We start from the raw sequence: 19,562 nt of genomic DNA, 5'->3' as shown, positions 1-19,562 counted from the left end.
TAAATAGGCATTTTTTCAAAGAAGATATTCAAATGGCCAACAGGTGCATGGAAAGGTGCTGACATCACTAATCATCAGGGAAACACAAATCAGAACCACAATGAGACACTGCCTCAAGCCTGTTAGAATGCCTGTTATCAAAAAGACAGAGGTAAGAAGTATTAGAGGCTCATCTTTTCAAGTACTGAAAAACAGCCAACCCAGAATTTTATTCCCACACATTCAAAAGGGACAGCCAAAAAAGAAAAATACTTTTTTTTTTTCATCAGCATACCAAAGCTGAAAGAATTCATCACCAGCACTTCCTCACTACTAGAAATCTTAACGTCCTTTTGGCAGAAAGAAAATGACAACACAGAAATATGCTTCTATACAAAGGACTACACAACAGTGGAAGGAGCACATGGGAAAATAAGTTTTTTCCTTACGATTTAAATCTTTTTAAAAGGTAAATGACTTTTTACAAAAATAATAATAAAGTAATGTGAGGTTTATAACATATGTAGAAGTGAAATGTGTAACAATAATAGCACAAAAGCTGAGTAGTGAGGGATAGGAATATATTGTTATAAGGTTCTTACACTGCATGTGAACTGGCATAATATCACTTGCAGAGAGGCTGTATATATATACTAGTGTGTGTGTGTGTGTGTGTGTGTGTGATTTATATACTATAAATCCTAAAGCAACCACTAAAATACCACAACTGTTACAGCTAACAAAGCAGGAGATAAGACAACATGAAAAAATAAAAATTTCTCAATGAATCCAAAAGAAGGCAGAAAAAGAGGAAAGGGGAACAAAGAATAGATGGGACCAATCGGGAATGGTCAGATAGTAAATTTAACCTAACTATATAAAAAAAAAATCACATTAAATGTAAACGGTTTAAACACTCCAGTCTGAAGGCAGAGATTGTAAAACTGGATTTAATAAATAAGCTGAAGAGGCACAGAGATCTGGGTTTGAAACCCAGCTTCTGTGCCCTGGAGAAGTGACTTTGCTTCTCTGAGCCTCAGTTTTTTCACCTGTAAAATGGATCTTAAAATTGCCTATTCCATGGGGCTGTCAAAAGATTTAGAAGATTCTATGTATTATTCAACTCAGGGCCTGCCTGGTAACTCCTAAGTGTTTGATAAAGGGAAGCTATAATGGGAAGGTACAGAACGAGGGGGGGTAAGTGAACAGAGATAGGTTGCCATCATCTCAGGGTAGAAGGAGCTGGGATTTGAATACCCAAAGCCAGGCTGAGCACACAGCAGGTGCCCCATAAACACTCAGGTGTTTAATTGGAGATTTGTAATCCACCTCCAAATGCCCTGCTTCTCCTAACTCTGTGCGACATAATTGTTTCAAATCAGAGGGAATGTTTTGACTCTTAAAACCTCGTCTAGAAATCTGGTCTGCAAAACGTACTACAGATTTTTACTTCTTCCTTAACTTCTCATTACGGTTAAGTCTAATTAGAATGATAAAACATTTAAATCTTTTAAATGGGACCTCGGGAGTACAAGAAGACAAGCCCTTTGGTTAAAAACTTCTGCAATAATGGACAATTTGTATTTTAATGATAATTCTTGCTTTAAGAAAAAGGAACAGTCGCTGGCTGGGGAAAAACAATCCCCAAGTAGCAGATTGCCAGACTCTTTAGAATTCTCTTTTTCTGGGCAGTAATGTGTTCCTCTGGGGAGGAAAAACTTCTGCTGGTTTCTTGCAAATCTTCTGGAATGCTCCCACAGGCCCTGGAGTACAGCTGGGGCCCTCTCGAGAAATAATGGAACAGCCTTTACAGTGAGACCATAAGTCTATTGCCACTTCTTTTCCCCTCTCTGGGAAAAATGATTAGAATGCAAATTAACCATGAGCCTCCCAAGGTCCAAGGGGATGAGAGGGCGGGAGAACGGGGAGTGGCGGTGGATGTATCAGCATCTCAACTAAGAGGAGACCATGGGTCTTAACAACCAGAAAGACCTATGGTGGGGGCAGGGGCACATAAAGTTCCAGGTGTGACCAAGTCCTCTCACCTGCAAGGCCAAGGTTCTAAGAGCTGGGCTGAGGGGAGAAGAGGGATTAAGGCCCTGGTCCTCAAAGACAGGAAGCCTCCTTGGATTCCCTGCAGGTAGCGACCATCCCCTCCCATGTCCCACAGCCCTTCCTCCCTCCATAACTCAAGGAATGGATTTCCAATTAGTACGTGTTAGGTTGAACGGCGTGAAATTGTTTTTAGGTCACACATCAGCTACTTCATATGGTTCGACCTAACAAAGTCATGGTCTACTTCCGTGTAATAATTTACTTCTTGGAAGTTTGCAAGGTTTTGTCAAGCTCTACACACACCTGCCTAGTCAAGAGATATTTATTACATGGGCAGCCCCAGGATGAACCCAGGCCAATTCTGCTTGGTCCACATGCAGCCAGTCTCCCAAGATGTTCACCATCCGTCCTTGCTTCTCCCTGGCCGTGCGTGCTGCTTCCCACATCAAGACACGGGACTGGAGTTCCCATTGTGACTCAGTGGGTTAAGAACCTGACATAGTGTCCATGAGGATGAGGGTCTGACCCCTGGCCTCGCTCAGGGGGTTTAAGATCGGGCATTGCTGTGGCTGTGGCGTAGGCCAGAAGTTGCATCTCCAATTTGACCCGTAGCCTGGGAACTTCCATATGCTGCAGGTGCAGCCGTAAAAACAAAAAAAGAAGTGGAATTGGATTCCTCTGCCCTTAAATCTGGGCTGGCCTTAGGATTTTCTTGGCCAAATGAATGTGGAATTAGTGACATTCTAGGGCTTCCCAGTCTGGCTCATAAGAGGCTTCGTAAGATCCACTGGAAGGCAGGCTTTGGGGGAAGGCAGTGCCACACAAAATGTTCAATGACACTGAGACCACCACGCTGGGAGGGAGCCCCACTTGCCTAACGAAACATTTGCAGGATGAGCGGTCAGGTGGAGAGAAGGGTCTGGCTGCACAGAGGTGTCTGACAGGCGTGTGAAGCTGGGACGCACGTCTAGACCCCAGCCCCGTGGCCCCAGCTGATGCCACTGGAACAGAACAAACGGCCTAGCCCACCTCTTCCCAAATTCTGGTCCCCCAAAATAAATTATGGCTTTAAGGAACTGAAATGATAATCAGTGAGTAACTGAAAAAACAGCTCCCATTGGGTTGATCAGTTGGTTTAAACATTTTAATTAGTTGCCAGCATTTGAAAAACCAGACTGCTTGCAAGAGTCAAGAGTGTTCAGTTTTCTTGAAAACCCAGAAGCACCCTCAGCCCTGGGCCTCGGCGTTTGCACAGCATGAGCGAGTTGCTAGAGCTCAGGGCCACTGCCTGTATCCCCTGCAGGCCAGGCCTCTGCTCTCTGGGTCATTGCAGCCCCTACCCCATCCTGCTTCACTCTATGAGGCCACCTGCCCAACCCTAGTCCCCCAGCCTCATCTCTACTCCTTCCCATCTGCCCCTCAACCCAACCAAATGGCTGCTTGCAACTGGCATTCCCAACAGGAGACAGCTTCAAGCCCATTCCATTGCAAGCTGTTGCATGCCACTCCCCCAGCCTGGAATGACCTCGCACCTGGATCTAACAGCCATGCATCCTCCAAACTCAGCTCAAGTGAAACCTCCAGACGCCTTCCCTGACTCCCAAAGTTGGGTAAGGGGCCTCCTCTAGGCTATGGAGGTACCTATATTTACCTCCACCCTGTCACACATCCCAAGAGGCACGTGACCCTCTGCCCCCAGCACTTCAGAGGGAGGGCCTGGCACACAGAAAATGTCTGCTCAATGACGAGATGAAGGTCATTTTGTTCCCATTTCACAGATGATGAAACTGAGGTTTAGAGAAGTGATCTGTCCACTGCCTCTCAAAGATCAGTAGCCACTAACACAAGAACCAAGATCCTTATTCTTTAGGGATCTTCAGACCCTATTATAGCTTGAATTGCGTCTCCCCAAAAGATATTCTCAAGTCCAACTCCCAGTACTGCAGTATATTGATGCAGATGTTATCAAATTAAGATGAGGTCATTTGGACGGACCCTAATCCAATATGACGGGTGTCCTGATAGGAAGAGAAGAGACACAGAGACGTGGTGAGAGTGCCAGGTAGGTGACAACAGAGGCAGAGACCAGAGTGTGTCTACAAGCCATGGAACGCCAGCGATGGCAGACCCACACGTGAAGCTAAGGGAGAGGCATGGAAATATCCTCTCCAGAGTCTTCAGAGAGACCACAGCCCTGTCGACACCTTGACTTTGGCCTTTGAGCCTCCGGAACCAGGAGAGATTAAGTTTCTGGTATCTTAAGTCACCCAGCTTGTGGTCTTTTGTTACAGCGTCTCTAGGAAACTCAGAGAGATTTCTTTTAAGAACTCGTTTTAAAATGTTCCTGAACATGATATTTTGTGTACTACAGAGGCTGGATGATTCCCTGAGGCTGATAGAGGGTCCCAGGTTGCCCTGGGATCCTCTACCACTTGCCTTCCTCTGGGAGGTCGGAGGGTGATGGGTGGGATGGCGCTGTGGTCAGGAGACCAGGCTCCACCCCTGGCTCCATTTCTTCCTGTCTGTCCTCTGAGGATAATAAAGGCACCAACTCCAGGTTTTCTACCTGTGGCAGGTGTGGTCTGGAGAAGAACCTCAATTTTCTTTTTCCTTTTTTTTTTTAAAGCTTATTTTATTGGAGTGTGGTTGATTTACCATGTTGTGTTAGTTTCAGGTGTACAGCAAAGTGATTCCGTTAGACATATGTAAGTTTTTTCATATTCTTTCCCATTATGGTTTATTGCGGAATATTGAATATAGTTTCTTATGCTACACAGTAGGACCTTGTTTTTTTAAATTACATTCTACATATAATAGTTTGTGTCTGCTAATCTCAAATGAGAACCTTAATTTTGGAGCAAGTTCTCAGGTTACATTTTTCTGGACCTCAGTATTGGCTGAATTGATGCTGGGATGACTTCCAGGGATGATGTGACTTTTTACGACCTAAAAGGGACCAGAGAGCCAAGGATCTGCTCCATCCAGAGAAGGGGGAGAGGGATAGCCCTACAGTGTGGGTTTAAGGTCTGGGTCTCAACCTTTTTTTGTGTGTGTGTCCTTTTTTGGGCCGCACCTGCGGCATATGGACGTTCCCGGGCTAGGGGTTGAATCAGAGCTACAGCTGCTGGCTTACACCACAGCCAGAGCAACACAGGATCCGAGCCGCATCTGTGACCTACACTGCAGCTTGCAGCAACACCAGATCCTTAACCTACTGAGTGAGGCCAAGGATCGAACCCACGTCCTCACAGACACTATGTCGGGTTCTTAACCCACTGAGCCACAACAGGAACTCCCCTGTCGCAACCTTGATTGCATACTGGACTCACCCAAGGGGTGAAAAAAAAATGTCGATGCTGACGTGGATGGGAGTGTCAGGGGCAGGTCCTGGGCAGCAAAACTCTTAAAATCTCCAGGTGATTCTAATGGCAGCAACATTTGGGAACAACTGGCTTTAGAGTAGTCACTATAGCGACAATGCAAGACAAAAATCTTAAGCCACAGCCATGTTTGTTCTACAGTGAGCAGGGCCCCTTGTCCCTCTAGTTCATTCCAAGCACCGGCCCAGCACACAGCAGGTTCCTTAAATGCTCCTTCCCCTCCCGAAATATGGAGGTCTCAGGTTTCATGCATGACGTGGGCTCTTCCCCAGAACACACGTTCCAAAAGTCCCACATGGAGGCTGCAGGTTTCTTACCAGCTAATCTCAGACTGTCACTCATGCCTCATTGTCTTGGCCAGCAAAATCACTGAGGCCAGGTCAGATTTAAGGGGAGGGAATCAGATCCCCCACCCTTTCATTGGGGGCAGGGGCATGAGAGCCCAGGAGGAAGGGAAGGAATGGATGGGGCAGCTCTGGAGTCAGGCTACCCCACCAACAACACAGGGATTGGGGATCAATCCTTGGGATCTGTGCTTCTCCGCCCTTCCCCAGCTCCCAGGAGGTCTGGATGCACCTGTTCACTCGTCATCCTTCTAGAGTCTCCAGGGACCCAGGGACTGTGGAGAGTGTGGCTGGGGTGTTTCCAGGGTGGGAGAAGAGGCAGCTGAGGGCCTCCAGAGTTTGGGGGCGAGCTGAGTCTTTATATCTTTAGCACTCACAGCCTCTTCTAATCCCACATGCACAGCCCCACATACCCAGGGAGGGCACATCTGCACCAGATGACTTGCTGGATAATTGGCGTCCACTCTGCACATCATGCTTAGCTTTGCAGAGGGACCTCTGTCTAAAAGAGCATAAATCTTCTATGTCTGCTTAAGTCATGAAGAGGAATCATATTTCACAACTTGGTGGAGGGGAAGAGATGGGGGTTTTGGAGTCACAAAGATCTGTTTGTGATCAAGCAGGTGTGCATTCCTGACTCCATCCATCCCTCCAGCTTCTGGCCTCTCATGAAGCCTGGGATTTCCCCCAAGACACTGCTTCAACCATCCCCTGCCCAATCACCTACAATCCTCCCGCTGTCCACTGAGATGCCAACTTCTCATCTCTGGCAGACAGCTGGTCACTTCCATAACCTCGCCCTGGCCTCCCTCTCTCTTCCCCAGTTCTACTGGGCCCCCACCCTCCAGCTTCCTGAAGGATTCTGGGAGTTTATTCTGGGCTTCCCTACCTCCATGCCTCTCTGCTTAGAATGACCTTATTCCCAGGCTCCCCAAGGGAAATCTGCCCCTAGCTCCCTTTCATTAGAACACCCAGCCTCAAGCGCTCATCAACAGGTGTTTGGGAGGGCATCTGACACCTCGAATTCACTCTTCCTGTCAACATCTTTGCAGCTAACAGATACTTGTGGAGGCCCTAGTACATGCCAGGTATTTTGGTTGCCCTTTCTGAGAATGGCCTGGCCCATTATTTCTCCATTACTCTGCAAGCATCCAGAAAGAAAATCTCCAATCCATTCAACGCTTTCCCCCAGCGTCTCCATCCCAGTGCCTGACACGGAGCTTGGCACAAGGCAGGTACTCAACACTGGCTGAACAAGTGGATGGAGGCATTCACATTTTTCCCATCAAACCATCCTCTGCTGATGTATGGGAACCATGACTCGGTCACGGCCCACTTACGGTACATGCTGAGCACTCACTGTGGCTGAGCACTGCTAAGTGCTGCAGGTGATGAAGTAAGAGCCCTTGTCCTTGTGGGGATAAGAGATGCAGAGCAAAACCAAGATGAAATCCATTAGATCACAACGCACCATAAGACCACTTCCGGGGGAAGGAGAAGAGTGAGTATCTTTAAATACGTCTGCCCCGACCCTTCCGTTTGTCTTTCTCAGGATACAGCAATAAGGTGGAAAACCCAGCAGCTCTGCAGATACTCAGATCCAGATTTAAGACCCATTTTCCCTCCTTGCTAATGGTGTGTGGCCAAATTGTTTAATTTCACTGAAGTTTGGTATGCTGATCTATAGAATGGGATAACAGTGCCAGCGTCACAGACTGGTAAGGATTTACTGTAATAAAGTGTGTCAGAGCCCTTGTTTGGCACATAGCAGATGCTCAACAAACATCAGCATCTCTCTCCATCTGATCGCACTTCGTGTTTCTGTCTTTGCAGCTAGCTCAGGACTGAGCATATAATTGATGCCCAAACATTCAACTACAGGAATAAAATGATCACACTGAACTTGAATTGTAAACAAAAAAGAAAAAAAAAAATCCAATCTCTGTAGAGGCTCTGCGGATAGGTGCTGAAAAGCCCAATGTTTATTTTGTCAAGTTACCATAGCAACTCCTGATGCTCCAGCCAGCCCCAGGGTGAACAGTAATCAATTTATCTTGTAACCATGGAAACGCCAGCTCTTTGGTAGGATCCAGCAGGGAAAGGCAGAGGTAGATGTTTGAGTGCCTTTCCCCTCTAGAAATAAACCTGGTGAAGCCTCCTCAGCCATCACACAACAACAGTCACTGTTGATGTGTGATGTGCACATGACCAGAGTCGTCAACGTGGGTTTAGGAACAGGAGACAGACAATTAGACAAAAAAAGACCAGCACTGCTCATGGGAGCAAGCAGCATTCTGAAAAACTTCTAGCTGCCAAGAGCTAGAATCTGGGTTCCCTTGAGCCGACTTGGGGGTTCTGCACCCATCCACGCCTGTACTGGTGACCCCTGGTCCCTCCAGCCTGGGTTCTGCCATTATTTTTTAAATAGACTTCCACCACGGTGAAGTTGGGGGGACAAGGAAAGTGTCCCTTGAAACTCCATTCCCTGGAAATGCAAACAGCAGCCAGCCTGGCCCACACCTATGGGGCAGAGGGAACCAGGGGGCCTTCCTATCACTGGGCTCCCAGCATAACCAGCCCCCTAGAAGGTGCAAGGTCTGAATTTGGTACATGGGGACTTAGTCTCCCAGCCTAAATGTGGTGGCCAGACTGTAACTCCAAAAGGCCACAGACAGCTCCTCAAAGCAGCTGACTCAAGAGAGTTAAGGCATGAAACATAAAGATCACCCCGCCACAGAGCTTCTAGGGGATGCTCCTGGTGCAAAGACCAAGCGATGAGAAGTCATGTTTTCTTTGCGACTGGGAATCTGTTTTGTGTCCAGGGGAGAGTTATGGTCGCGCGGGGCACTGATGGCTAACAGACCCGGCACAAAGCAAAAAAGGATAAAATGACCGCGGTGCTCTGGCGCTTGGCTGGTCACAGAGCGGGTCTCGCCGCCTTCCTCGGGGCTGCACAGGCTATGGTTGCCTTCAAAGGGGAGAAACGTGAGATGGGAGGTGCCCGCGATCATCTGCAAGTGACGGATTATCCGGCGCCTCGAGAAGACAGAGAATTAGGAAGAGCGAGGTTGCCTGTCCACCCGGGTTCGCACGGATCTGGGCTGCCCCGCCTTGGAGGGCTGCGGGGTAACGGAAGGGGGACAGCAGATGGGGGATGGGCAGGGAGGGGACCACTGCCCAGGCCCCTAGCACAGGTCGACCCGGGGAGCTTTGAGATCACCGCGCGCCCCACCCGCAGGAAGCCAGGCTCGCCACCCCCTGAGCGAGCACCAGGTGGGGATACCAGCTCGGGACAAAGGACAGGGACTTAGACTCGCGGCGGGCGCCACCGCCCGGCCTGAAGCCTCCCGGCGCGCCCAGCCCCGGCAGAGAGGGCGAGACCGTGGCCTCGAACCTGCCCGAAGGTGGCGGCCCGGGGCGCGCCTGGAAGGTGCCCGGTTACCTGTGCGGCCATAAAGGACAGGTCCATGGTGTCGCTGCTGCAGCCCGCGCTCGAGTCCTCGCCGCTGCTGCTGGTCCAGCCGCCTGCACAGCTGGCCGGGAGAAGCCACGCAGTGAGCAGGCGTCCCCGAACCCTCGCGGCGACCTCAGCAGCCGGGTGTCGGCGGCGGAGCCCGAGCCGGCGCGGCGCCTTCGGCTGGCTCTGCGCTCTGGGCTCCAGATCTCCAGATCCGGACCGAGTGGAGGGCCGGGAGCCTGGGGGCGGGGCGGGGCGGGGCTCGGGGGGCCCGGGCGCCCCTCCACGTGACTGCTCCCAGCCCCACCCCCGAGGGCGGGGCTCGGCGGAACGCCCACGAGCGCTCGCGGTTGCCTCCCTACTTCTGCAGGATGGAGCGAGGGAGGCCCGAGGTGGGGGTCTCACATCTGCAAGAATCAGCCCTGAACCGAAGTCCAGAGCTGTTGGCGCCCCGCCCCGTGCTTTTGAGCCCAGTTCCCCAGGGGCGATCCGCAGCGCCTCCGAGGGGCTGACCTTCCAGGGTCAGGGTTAACAGGGTTTTAGTGCCAGCACTGCGTCCAGTATCCTCGGGGGCTCTGGAACGGGGCTGAAGGAGGTTTAACTCCTCGCTCTGTTCTTGCGGCTTGTGTCTCGCTGAGTCTGGGCTTCGTCATGTGTAAAATGAGGAACACTGAACCAGAGAATTAAATGCGATCATGGATCTGGTACATGGTGTCTTCAACAAAGGCGAACTGCACTACAGCTAAGGACGTAACAGAGACTGAGCAGTGAATGGTGCCTTCTAGAACTGCACAGTGTGCAGCTTGCACAACTGGTATTTTACAGCTCTGTTTTGATCTCTCCTTACTTCCAACAGGTATCCCAAACCTTGCTGATGCCATGGCTAAGATGAGGACAACAGCAGAGATGCTAGAAGGGGCCTAAGCCGTGTGTGTGTGTGTGTGTGTGTGTGTGTGTGTGTGTGTAAGAGAGAAACAGACAGACAGACACCCCAGACCTGTGGCTGGCCCACAGAGGAGCAGATGGGAGCTCTGTGGGTCTGGAAGGCCTCACTGGTGGGGAATGGGTTGCGCTCTAACAGGTCTCTCTGACAGCTGAGGGCTACTTGGGTCCTCCTGGCCATGTCCCTCCCAGGGCCGTCTCACCCAGCGTGTCACGAGAGCCTTTACAGCCTGTGATGGAGACAGCCTGGACTCTCAGGCTCGGTCAAGAGTGAGCGAGCTGCGGCACCAGGTGATGGAAGCGTTTGTTCAATGTCATACAGCAGCCGGGAGCCCAGCAGGGGCTGTGGAAATGGGGACCAGTGACTTCCTGACAATGGTTGTGTCCCCTCTAAATTCAGGTGTTGAAACCCTAATCCCCAGCATGACAGCATTTGGAGGTGGGGCCTTGAGAAGTAATTAGGTCACTAGGTCATGGAAGCCGGGCTTGAATGATGGGCTTACTTCTCTTGTAAGAAGAGATATGGGAACAGAAGTTCTTCATTTTAACTTAATCAAAGTTTATTCACATTTAACTTTAAAGTTAGCCCTTGTTTAAGACATCCTTTCCCAACTTGAGACCATAAAGATACTCTTCTGTAGTTTTTAGCTTTTATTTGTCTGTGGTGTGTGTGTTTCAGCCCCTTTCTTACTGACGGATTTTTTGGCAGGGGTTAAGGAAGCAGTTCCATCTTTCCCGTAGTAATAACCCATTCTCCATCCCTTTTATTGACCACCGCAGCCCTTTTTGTTTGGTGGTGATTCGCAACATCAGATTTGTCAAGTTTCAGTCTAGCGTGGGCCTGGTTCTGGGTTGTCTATGCTAGTCTCTAGGTTGTTCATCTGTGCCTGTAGTTATGCTGTTCTGACTCAGTTACCATGGTGGTTAATTTTATCTGCCACCTTGACTGGGCCACAGAATGCCCAGATAGCTGGTTAGCAGTCTTATGTATCGAATTGGGGAGAAATTTACCTTCCTATGCTGAGTCTTTCAATCCATGAAGACGGATGTCTATGCATTTAGACCATCTTTGACTTTTTTCCATCACTGTTGTATAGTTTACATCACACAAGGCCTGGACATGTGTGTTAAATGCGCACATAAAATTTGTCACTTTTTTTTTTTTTTTTTTTTTTGTTTTTTTTGCTTTTTAGGGCCGCACTTGCAGCATATGGAGGTTCCCAGGCTAGGGATCTAATCGGAGTTACAGCTGCCGGCCTACACCACAGCCACAGCAATGCTAGATCCTTAACCCCTGCAAGTGAGGCCAGGGATCGAACCCACAACCTCACGGTTCCTAGTCAGATTCGTTTCCGCTGCACCACAGTGGGAACTCCTGTTTCATGTCTTTTCGATTATAAATTTTTAGGCATTGTACTTTTTTTTGTTTTTTGTTTGTTTGTTTTTTTTTTTTGGCTGTGATGGTGGCAGGTAGAAGTTCCTGGGATCGAACCCATGCCACAGCAGTGACCTGAGCCACTGCAGGGACAATGTTGGGTCCTTAACCCACTGCACCACAAGGGAACTCCTAGGTATTGTAGTTTTAATTTTGGTCCATGTATTCATTGCTAGTGTGTAAAGATACCATCGATTTGTATGTTTATCTTGCATCCTGTGACCTAGGGTTATTAGTTCTTGGAATCTTTTAGTAGATTCCTTTGTAGATTCTCTAGATGGATAATCATGTCATCTGCAAATAGGGACCATTTGCTTTATTCCCTTCTGATCTTTATTTCCTTGTCTTGCCTTATCGCACTGACCAGACATCTAGGTTGAATAAGAGTGGTAGGAGCAGGCAGCCGTGTTTTTGTGTCCTTGTGAGGATTCTGGGATGCTGGGCGGTGGTGGATGCAGGGAGACCAGCACGAGGTGGTGTCTGCTGAAAAGCAGTGTTCAGTTCCTGCACCCTCCCTGCTGTGGGATGACCTTGTTCACAGGCCAGGGGCCTCATCTAGAAGCGCTCGGCAGACAAAAGTTTTGTGCACTTACTGGCCTGCAGGCCTGGCCTTGCTCGGGGGAACCCAGACCTCTCCCTGGTCTTGGCTCTGAAGGAAAAAGAGATCAACACGAACTGTCTGTTTGCTTCTTTTGTTTTCATGGTTTAAAAAATTGTTTTTCAAATGTTTATTGTTTTAAGTCTTATGGCCACACCCTTGTTATATGGAAGTCCCTGGGCCAGGGATTGAATCCATCCAAGCCACGGCTGCATCAACACTGGATCCTTTTAACCCACTGCACTGGGCCAGGGATCCAACCTGCACCTTTGTGACAATCTGAGCCTCTTTAATCAGGTTCTTATCCCACTGTGCCACAGTGGAAACTCCCTTATTTGTATGTTTTAAACCCAAACATCCCTGAGCAACACCTTGGGGTCAATACCTACATCAAGCTGGGTGTCTTTCAACAAGGACCATGCTCTCTGGGCCCCAGTTCCCTCATCTCTAAGCAAAGGGGCAGGCAGGGACCCACGAATATTGCGTCTGTTTTTTGCGGCGGTCCAGTTGGAGCTACAGCTGTCACAGCCACAGCAACATCAGATCGTAGCCTCATCTGCAACCTACACCACAGCTCACAGCAACACCGGATCCTTAACCCACTGGCAAGCCAGGGATCGAACCCACAACCTCATGGTTCCCTGTTGGATTCATTTCTGCTGCGCCACAACTGGAACTCCTCTTATGTCTATTTTTTAACGCCTGCTATGTTCTGGAATTGAACAGAATTATTTAATTTTTTTTCCCTTTTCTAATCACCGTCCTTGGAGAAAGAAAACATTCTGATGTTACCACACTCAGAGTGACGAGACGGATCGGAGGACTTGTCAGCCAAAAACTAAACGGGGTATTTTTAAGTCACTCTATTGATGCATAATTTATATAAATGTAGGCATTTTACATAAACAAGTTGATGAGTCTTGATACACATACACATCCGTGTAACCAGAGCTATAATTAGGATGAAGAACATTCTACTCACCCCTAAAGGAACCCTCTCCTCTCTTTGCAGTCAACTCCCTGCCCCCAACGCCAGCCTCAGGCAAGCACTGATCAGGTTTCCATGACTACAGATTAGATTTGCCTCTTCGTGGAATCATTCAGATTTTACTTTTTTCTTTATTCAGCTTCCTTTGTTCAGCATGAGGTTTTTGAGAATCGTCCATATTGTTGCATGTAGCGGTAATTCTTTCTTTTTTTTTTTTCCTGAAATGCATTCTGATGTCTGGATGTTCCACAGTTTGTTAGTCCATCCTCCTGCTGGCAGACACTTGGCTGTTTCCAACTTTTGAGCTCTCGTAACTAAAGCACCTGTGAATATTTGTGTACAAATCTCTGTATAGACATTTTGTGCTCATTTTCTTGGGTAAAAAGCTAGGAATGGAATTGCTTAGTTGTATGTTTATAATAAACTGCCAAACTCTTTTACAAAGGGTTTGTACTTTTTACGTTCCCAACAACACTATGAGAATTCCAGTTGGTTCGTATTCTCACCAACCCTTGGTGTTTTTGTCGTTTTTACTTTAAGCCTTTCAAGAGGGTATAAAGTGGTGCTTTATATGGCTTGAATTTGCATTTCTCTGATGACTGAGGCTGTTGAACGTCTCTTTGACCTGCTCACTACTGGCCATTTGTATATTTTCTTTTATGAAAAATCTATTCCAACCTTTCCCCCATTTAAAAAAATATTGGGTCAGTTATCTTTTTATTACTGAGTTGTAAGACTTCCTTTCGTGTTTTGGATACAAGTCCTGTGTCAGATACAAGTACTGCATGTATTTTCTGTCTGTGGTTTTATATTTTCTTGATATTTCTCAAAGGAAAGTTCTTAGTTTTGATAAAAATCCACTTCATCTTTGTTCTTTCTTTTATGGTTCATGCTTTTTGTGTCCTACTTAAGAAATCTTTGCCTATTGCAAAGTCATAAAGATTTTTTTTTCTCTTTTCTAAAAGTTTTATGTAGTCATAGCTTTTGTGTTGGTGTCTATGATCTATTTTTGTTTTTACATATGGTGAGAAATGAGAGTTGAGATTCTTTTTTTTTTTTCTTTTCCAAATGAATGTTCTGTTGTGCCATCACCATGGACCACGCTGTCTCCATTCAAGTACCCCAGACCAGGACTAGATTTAAGAAGACACAGAATTTAAGGTGGCATGTACTCTCAGGTGCCAGCTTTGCACTTGCATGACCTTGAGAATGTCTCCTTAAATTTTGATTCCTCAGCACCTTGCTGGCCCCATCCACTGACTGATAAGCACCTCACAGGCAGATCTGCACGCTAGAAGTATCACTCTGTAGCCCTTCCTGGTAAGCTGCATCTAAGCCTGTCATGGTCCAGTGATGACACCAGACGTTTGTCCTGACCTCCAGATGGGCCCACCCATCATTTCAGCAACTTCTCCTGCGTGACTAACGGCATCTCAGATCTCACCAGGCAAGCGCTGGGAGTTCCTGTTGCAGCTCAGCAGTAATGAACCCAACTAGTCACCATGAAGATGCAGGTTCAATCTCTGGCCTTGCTCAGTGGATTAAGGATCCAGCGTTGCCGTGAGCTGTGGTGTAGGTCGCAGACGCGGCTTGGATCTGGCGTTGCTGTGGCTGTGGTGTAGGTTGACAGCGGCAGCTCCAATTCGCCCCATTGCCTGGGAACTTCTATATGCTTCAGGTGCAGCCACGAAAAAAAACAAAAACAAAAACAAAAACAAAACAGTATTACTATAGTGATAAATGAAAAAGCAGTGGATTAGAAGAGACAACCCAGAACCAGGCCCACACCTAGATCGAAACTTGACAAATCTGATGTTGCGAATCACCACCAAACAAAAAGGGCTGCGGTGGTCAATAAAAGGGATGGAGAATGGGTTATTACTACGGGAAAGATGGAACTGCTTCCTTAACCCCTGCCAAAAAATCCGTCAGTAAGAAAGGGCTGAAACACAAAAAAATAAAATAAAAACTAAAACATACAGGTGGGTACCTTTATGATCTCAGGTTCGAAAGGATTTCTTTTTTTTTTGTTTGTTTTTTGTTTTTGTTTTTTTTTTTCATCTCTTTAGGGCTGCACCTGAGGGATGTGGAGGTTCCCAGGCTAGGGGTCTGATCGGAGCTATTTTTGCTGGCCTACACCACAGCCACAGCAACGTGGGATCTGAGCCGCGTCTGCGACCTACACCACAGTTCATGGCAACGCCGGATCCTTAACCCACTGAGCGAGGCCAGGGATCGAACCCGCCACTCCATGGTTCCTAGTTGGATTCGTTTCCACTGCGACGCGACAGGAACTCCGGGAAAGGATTTCTTAAACAAAGACTAACTATAAAGTTAAATATGAAGAAACTTTCCAATGCAAATCAACTATAATAATAAAAATTTTTTTAAATGAATCCAGTGAATACACTCTGACTTTGAGGGTGAGGCCCAAATAAATAAATAACCAGGTAACATTGAACCTGATTTCCCCCTTTCCCGCAGCTCCATCACAAGCAGAGAAGGGCTCTCCCCAAGTCTTCCAGGTACAGTTCTACATGTTGCACACTGCACAAGGGTGCCTGGCAGAGAGATGAGTGAGGTTAAAATCTAGTCATGCCCTTCTCGTGAACTCCCATGAGTGGGTTAAGGGCTAAGTCTGTCAAGAGTACGAGGGGCCTCTGCTAATTCCCCCAAAGGCCTCACAGTAGACCCAGGGGCTGTCCTTCTGTCTTCTCGCCCTTAGACCCCACTCTCATCCCACCAACCCTTTTGTTCAGTGCCCTCTGGCCACCTGGGCCTTTTTTTCTTTCTCAGCAACACATCAAGTGCATTTATTTCCCTGCAGAGACATAGTCTTTGTTGTTCCTTCTTCTCAAAACTCTTTTCCCCCAGTTCTTTCTTTTGATGGTTCAGGTTTCCTTTCAAAAAACACCTCCTGCAGGAGGCCTTTGCTACCTTAAGTAATCCGTCCTTAAAATAAAACACTTTTTTTTTTTTTTTCCGTAGCACTTCTCCCTTTGTGAATGTATTCATGTGTGGGAAAGGCCATCTGTCCTGGGCCCTGAGTGTCCTGGACCTCAGGCCACCTGCATGCTCTCGGTCCTGGCATCTTGGCATGGGGACAGGAGAAAGGGACACATCTTTGCACGGCACACTTGGAGGATTTGGGTTCGGGGACAGTTTCCAGAGTGCTGTCCTGCCAAGTACCAGATGCATATTCATGTGCGCACATAACTTGGGATCCTAGGGGAGGAACAAGCCATTCCTTAAAAGGCTCTCGTCCTGAGGGCCACAACACGGGGACCCGACCCTGTCATTTTGCTTCATCTGGGACCCAGATGGGGAGGGCAGGGGGCCCCAGAGCCCCTGGAGCTGGTGCCCTTTCTTCCTGGGAGGCCTTTGAAAAGGATTTAAGAATTCATGGAGCTTCTCAGGAAGCTACTTGATAAATTATTTACAGCACTCAAGTGGCTGCCCGCACCCGCTCCTTTGTAGCAGGACAGAGCAAGGCAGCAGTGGGGGACAGCAACATACATAGGACATCCTGTTCTTCTTTGAAGCCTGGCTCCCACACTTTCTTCTCTGTCAATTTTCACAGCAAGACATGTCTCTTCTGACTGTTCAGCCAATAGGGGCTGAGCTAGGAGGTGAACCCAGATCCATCTGACTCTGGAAGTCACATGACTTCTGTACTGGCTTCCTGCCTATGAGGATCCTATGTGTTAGACCAACACAAAAAGAATTCATCCATCCATTCGTTCGTTCTTTTTTTCTTTTTTCTTTCTCTCTTTTTAAGTCCGCACCTGCCACATATGGAGGTCAGGGGTCAACAAGTTTGTCATTCATTCACTCGGCAGGTATTTCCTGAGCATTCCTGCATCTGGAGGGGTGGAGAGAGCTGTGTGGAGCTTCAACAGCAAGACAAGGTGCTGTACTTGGCCCAAAGCCCCCCTGCCAGGGGAGATGCCAAAGAAGCCAGTTGGCATCTTGACTTGGCCACTTGCTAGCTGGATGACATCGGCAAGCTTCTCAACCTTTCTGAGCCAGAATGTCTTCTCCAAGGTGGAGGCTTGAATGAGATGATGGAGAGAGTGCCTAGCACTGAACCTGGCACATCGTAGGTGTGCTGTCTGTGGAAGGACACAAGGAAAGTTAGTTAAAGTCCCTGGGGAGAGGAGAAGGTGTTAATTGGATGCAGAGATTGCTCTTTTGCTTCTGTTTATTCGTGTTAAACACATGTTCTGCTAGGATAAGTGCTCCAGGGGACTGCAGAGCTGGGAGGGTTTCTTGCTTATCCATGAAACACACCAGCACGTAGCAAATGCCTGGCTTAAATAAAGTGTTTTGGGAATGTTTCCTGAATGAACAAACTAATGAGCTAATAAGAATTTATGGTTGAATAAATGAATGGACGAAATTAAGAAGGAGGATGCAGGAAGTATAAGTCTCCCTCTGTTCCCTCTGATGGCCTCACCCTCTTTCCTTTGCATGTTAGGGCTGATACTTTTTTTTTTTCTTTTTGGGGTCATTCCCAGGCTAGGCATCAAATTGGAGCTGCAGCTGCAGGCTTACACCACAGACACAGCAACTCGGGATCTGAGCCACATCTGGTGCCCACATCACAGCTTGCAGCAGTGCTGGATCCTTGACCCACTGAGTGAGGCTAGGGATTAAACCCACATCCTCGTGGATGCTAGTCGGGTTCTTAACCCACTGAGCCATGACGGGAGCTCCACACTGTGGCTTTTTAAATTTGAAGTTGTACATGGCTTGCATTCTATTGCTATTGAAGAGACACTGGAAGAGCCCCGGCTCATCTGTGATGTTGGGGTGTCACGAAGGAGGGCTGGAGGGGTCTGGGCAGGCTTTGTGGCCTTGAGGGATGGGCTGGTTTGGGGCAGGTGAGCAGAGAGTGGTACAGACGAGGTGCTTCAGCCAGGGGAAATTTAACTAAAATAATTCCTCGGATTCCCAAGTAGACAAAACAGAGAGGCATTTCTAAGCCAGGCACACTCATATCTAGGGAAGATAATAGTCCACTCCACCATAATATCCTAGGTCCAGACCAGGGACTTGACCAGGAGCTGGGGTATAGACCTCTTAGCCTCAGGAATCCTGTGTCCTCACAGAAATCCATGCATATTCTCCTGTGTCTCCCATGCACAGACAGGAAAGTGTCTCCCTCTCTCCAAATACCCAGTGGAATCCTTCCTTGGAAGCCACACTTGCTTCTCTTCATAGGAAACTTCCAAAGCTCCGGGCAAAATCCCCAGGAGGTAACTGCTGTTCTTCCTTCCTTTGTTGGCTGCGCCTCCTGCGTCTGATGAACTCATTTTAATTAAAGCACTGATTGCATCAGGAGGAGACATGGGGGGTGGGCAGGTCTGCAGGGAGGGCGGCGGGGCTGTGACTCAGGAAGATGCCACCTGCTCCTCCTCCAGCTCTGCCTGCCCAGGACAGGCACGGCCACCCGTCTCCCAGTAACAACAACGTAGGTGGTGATGGTCCTTTTATGGTTGCTGAGCTGCTGCTGTTTTCCTGCACGTGGATTTGCCAAGTCCTTTGGGGCCCACCGCTTGGTCGCTCGGGTCACAGTCCTGCCAGGGCGAGGCTTCTGCCTGTGAGTGTTGCCATTCAGAGGAGAAGCGACCTCCCCTGGTCACGGGCTAATGCACAGAAGGGCAGGACTTGAACTCAGCCTCCGACCTGGTGATCTGTCCGCTGTCACCGCCTCACATCCCAACTTCTGGGAGTGAGATATGTCCCCAGGGGGCTTCAGTCAGAGTGCGGCCACAGTCTGCCTTGACCTCTACCTAGCACACTTGACCTCTGGGAGCTTTGATTTCTACATTGTCTAAAACGGGGTTAGGGAGTTCCTGTCGTGGCGCAGCAGAAATGAATCCAACTGGGAACCATGAGGTTGCGGGTTTGATCCCTGGCCTCGCTCAGTGGGTTAAGGATCTGGTGTTGCTGTGAGCTGTGGTGTAGGTTGCAGACATGGCTTGGATCTAGCATTGCTGTGGCTGTGGCGTAAGCCGGTGGCTACAGCTCCGATTAGACCCCTAGCCTGGGAACCTCCATATGCAGTGGGTGTGGCCCTAAAAGGAGAAAAAGACTAAATAAATAAAAAAATAAAATGGGGTTAATGTCACCGACCTCGCAGGACAGCGACGATGCGGTTAAAATCAGCAGCTCCATTGGAGCCCCTCCCTTGGCCTCCCGAGGCTGCTGGTGACCCCCAGACCAGAGTGTGGGTTCCTGACATGGCTCCTCCACCTTCCTGGTTCTGTCCCCACCAGCCTGTTCAGTTTCTTCTTCCAGTTTCCCTCCTTGACTTCTCTGTTCTGGCCACGCTGAGCTCTTTTGAGAAATCCTAGCAAGCTGTATCAACTCTCTCCCCCA

The 19,562-nt window shown here is 48.5% G+C and overlaps 1 protein-coding gene across 1 annotated transcript in view; it reads right to left on the bottom strand.

Moving 5' to 3' along the window:
- C7H14orf132 (chromosome 7 C14orf132 homolog) overlaps positions 1 to 9,737 on the bottom strand; it is a gene marked incomplete at its 5' end in the record, with an annotated part of 49,136 nt that extends 39,399 nt beyond the window's left edge. The window contains one exon of the mRNA XM_021100088.1: positions 9,201 to 9,737. Coding sequence (XP_020955747.1) covers positions 9,201 to 9,737 — 537 coding nt within the window. The remainder of the gene's footprint in view (positions 1 to 9,200) is intronic.

Source organism: Sus scrofa, chromosome 7 (genome assembly GCF_000003025.6).
Source record: "Sus scrofa isolate TJ Tabasco breed Duroc chromosome 7, Sscrofa11.1, whole genome shotgun sequence".
Classification (NCBI taxonomy): domain Eukaryota; kingdom Metazoa; phylum Chordata; class Mammalia; order Artiodactyla; family Suidae; genus Sus; species Sus scrofa.
Note: the sequence above shows the minus strand (reverse complement) of the source record. Positions and strands in the feature narration are given on the sequence as shown.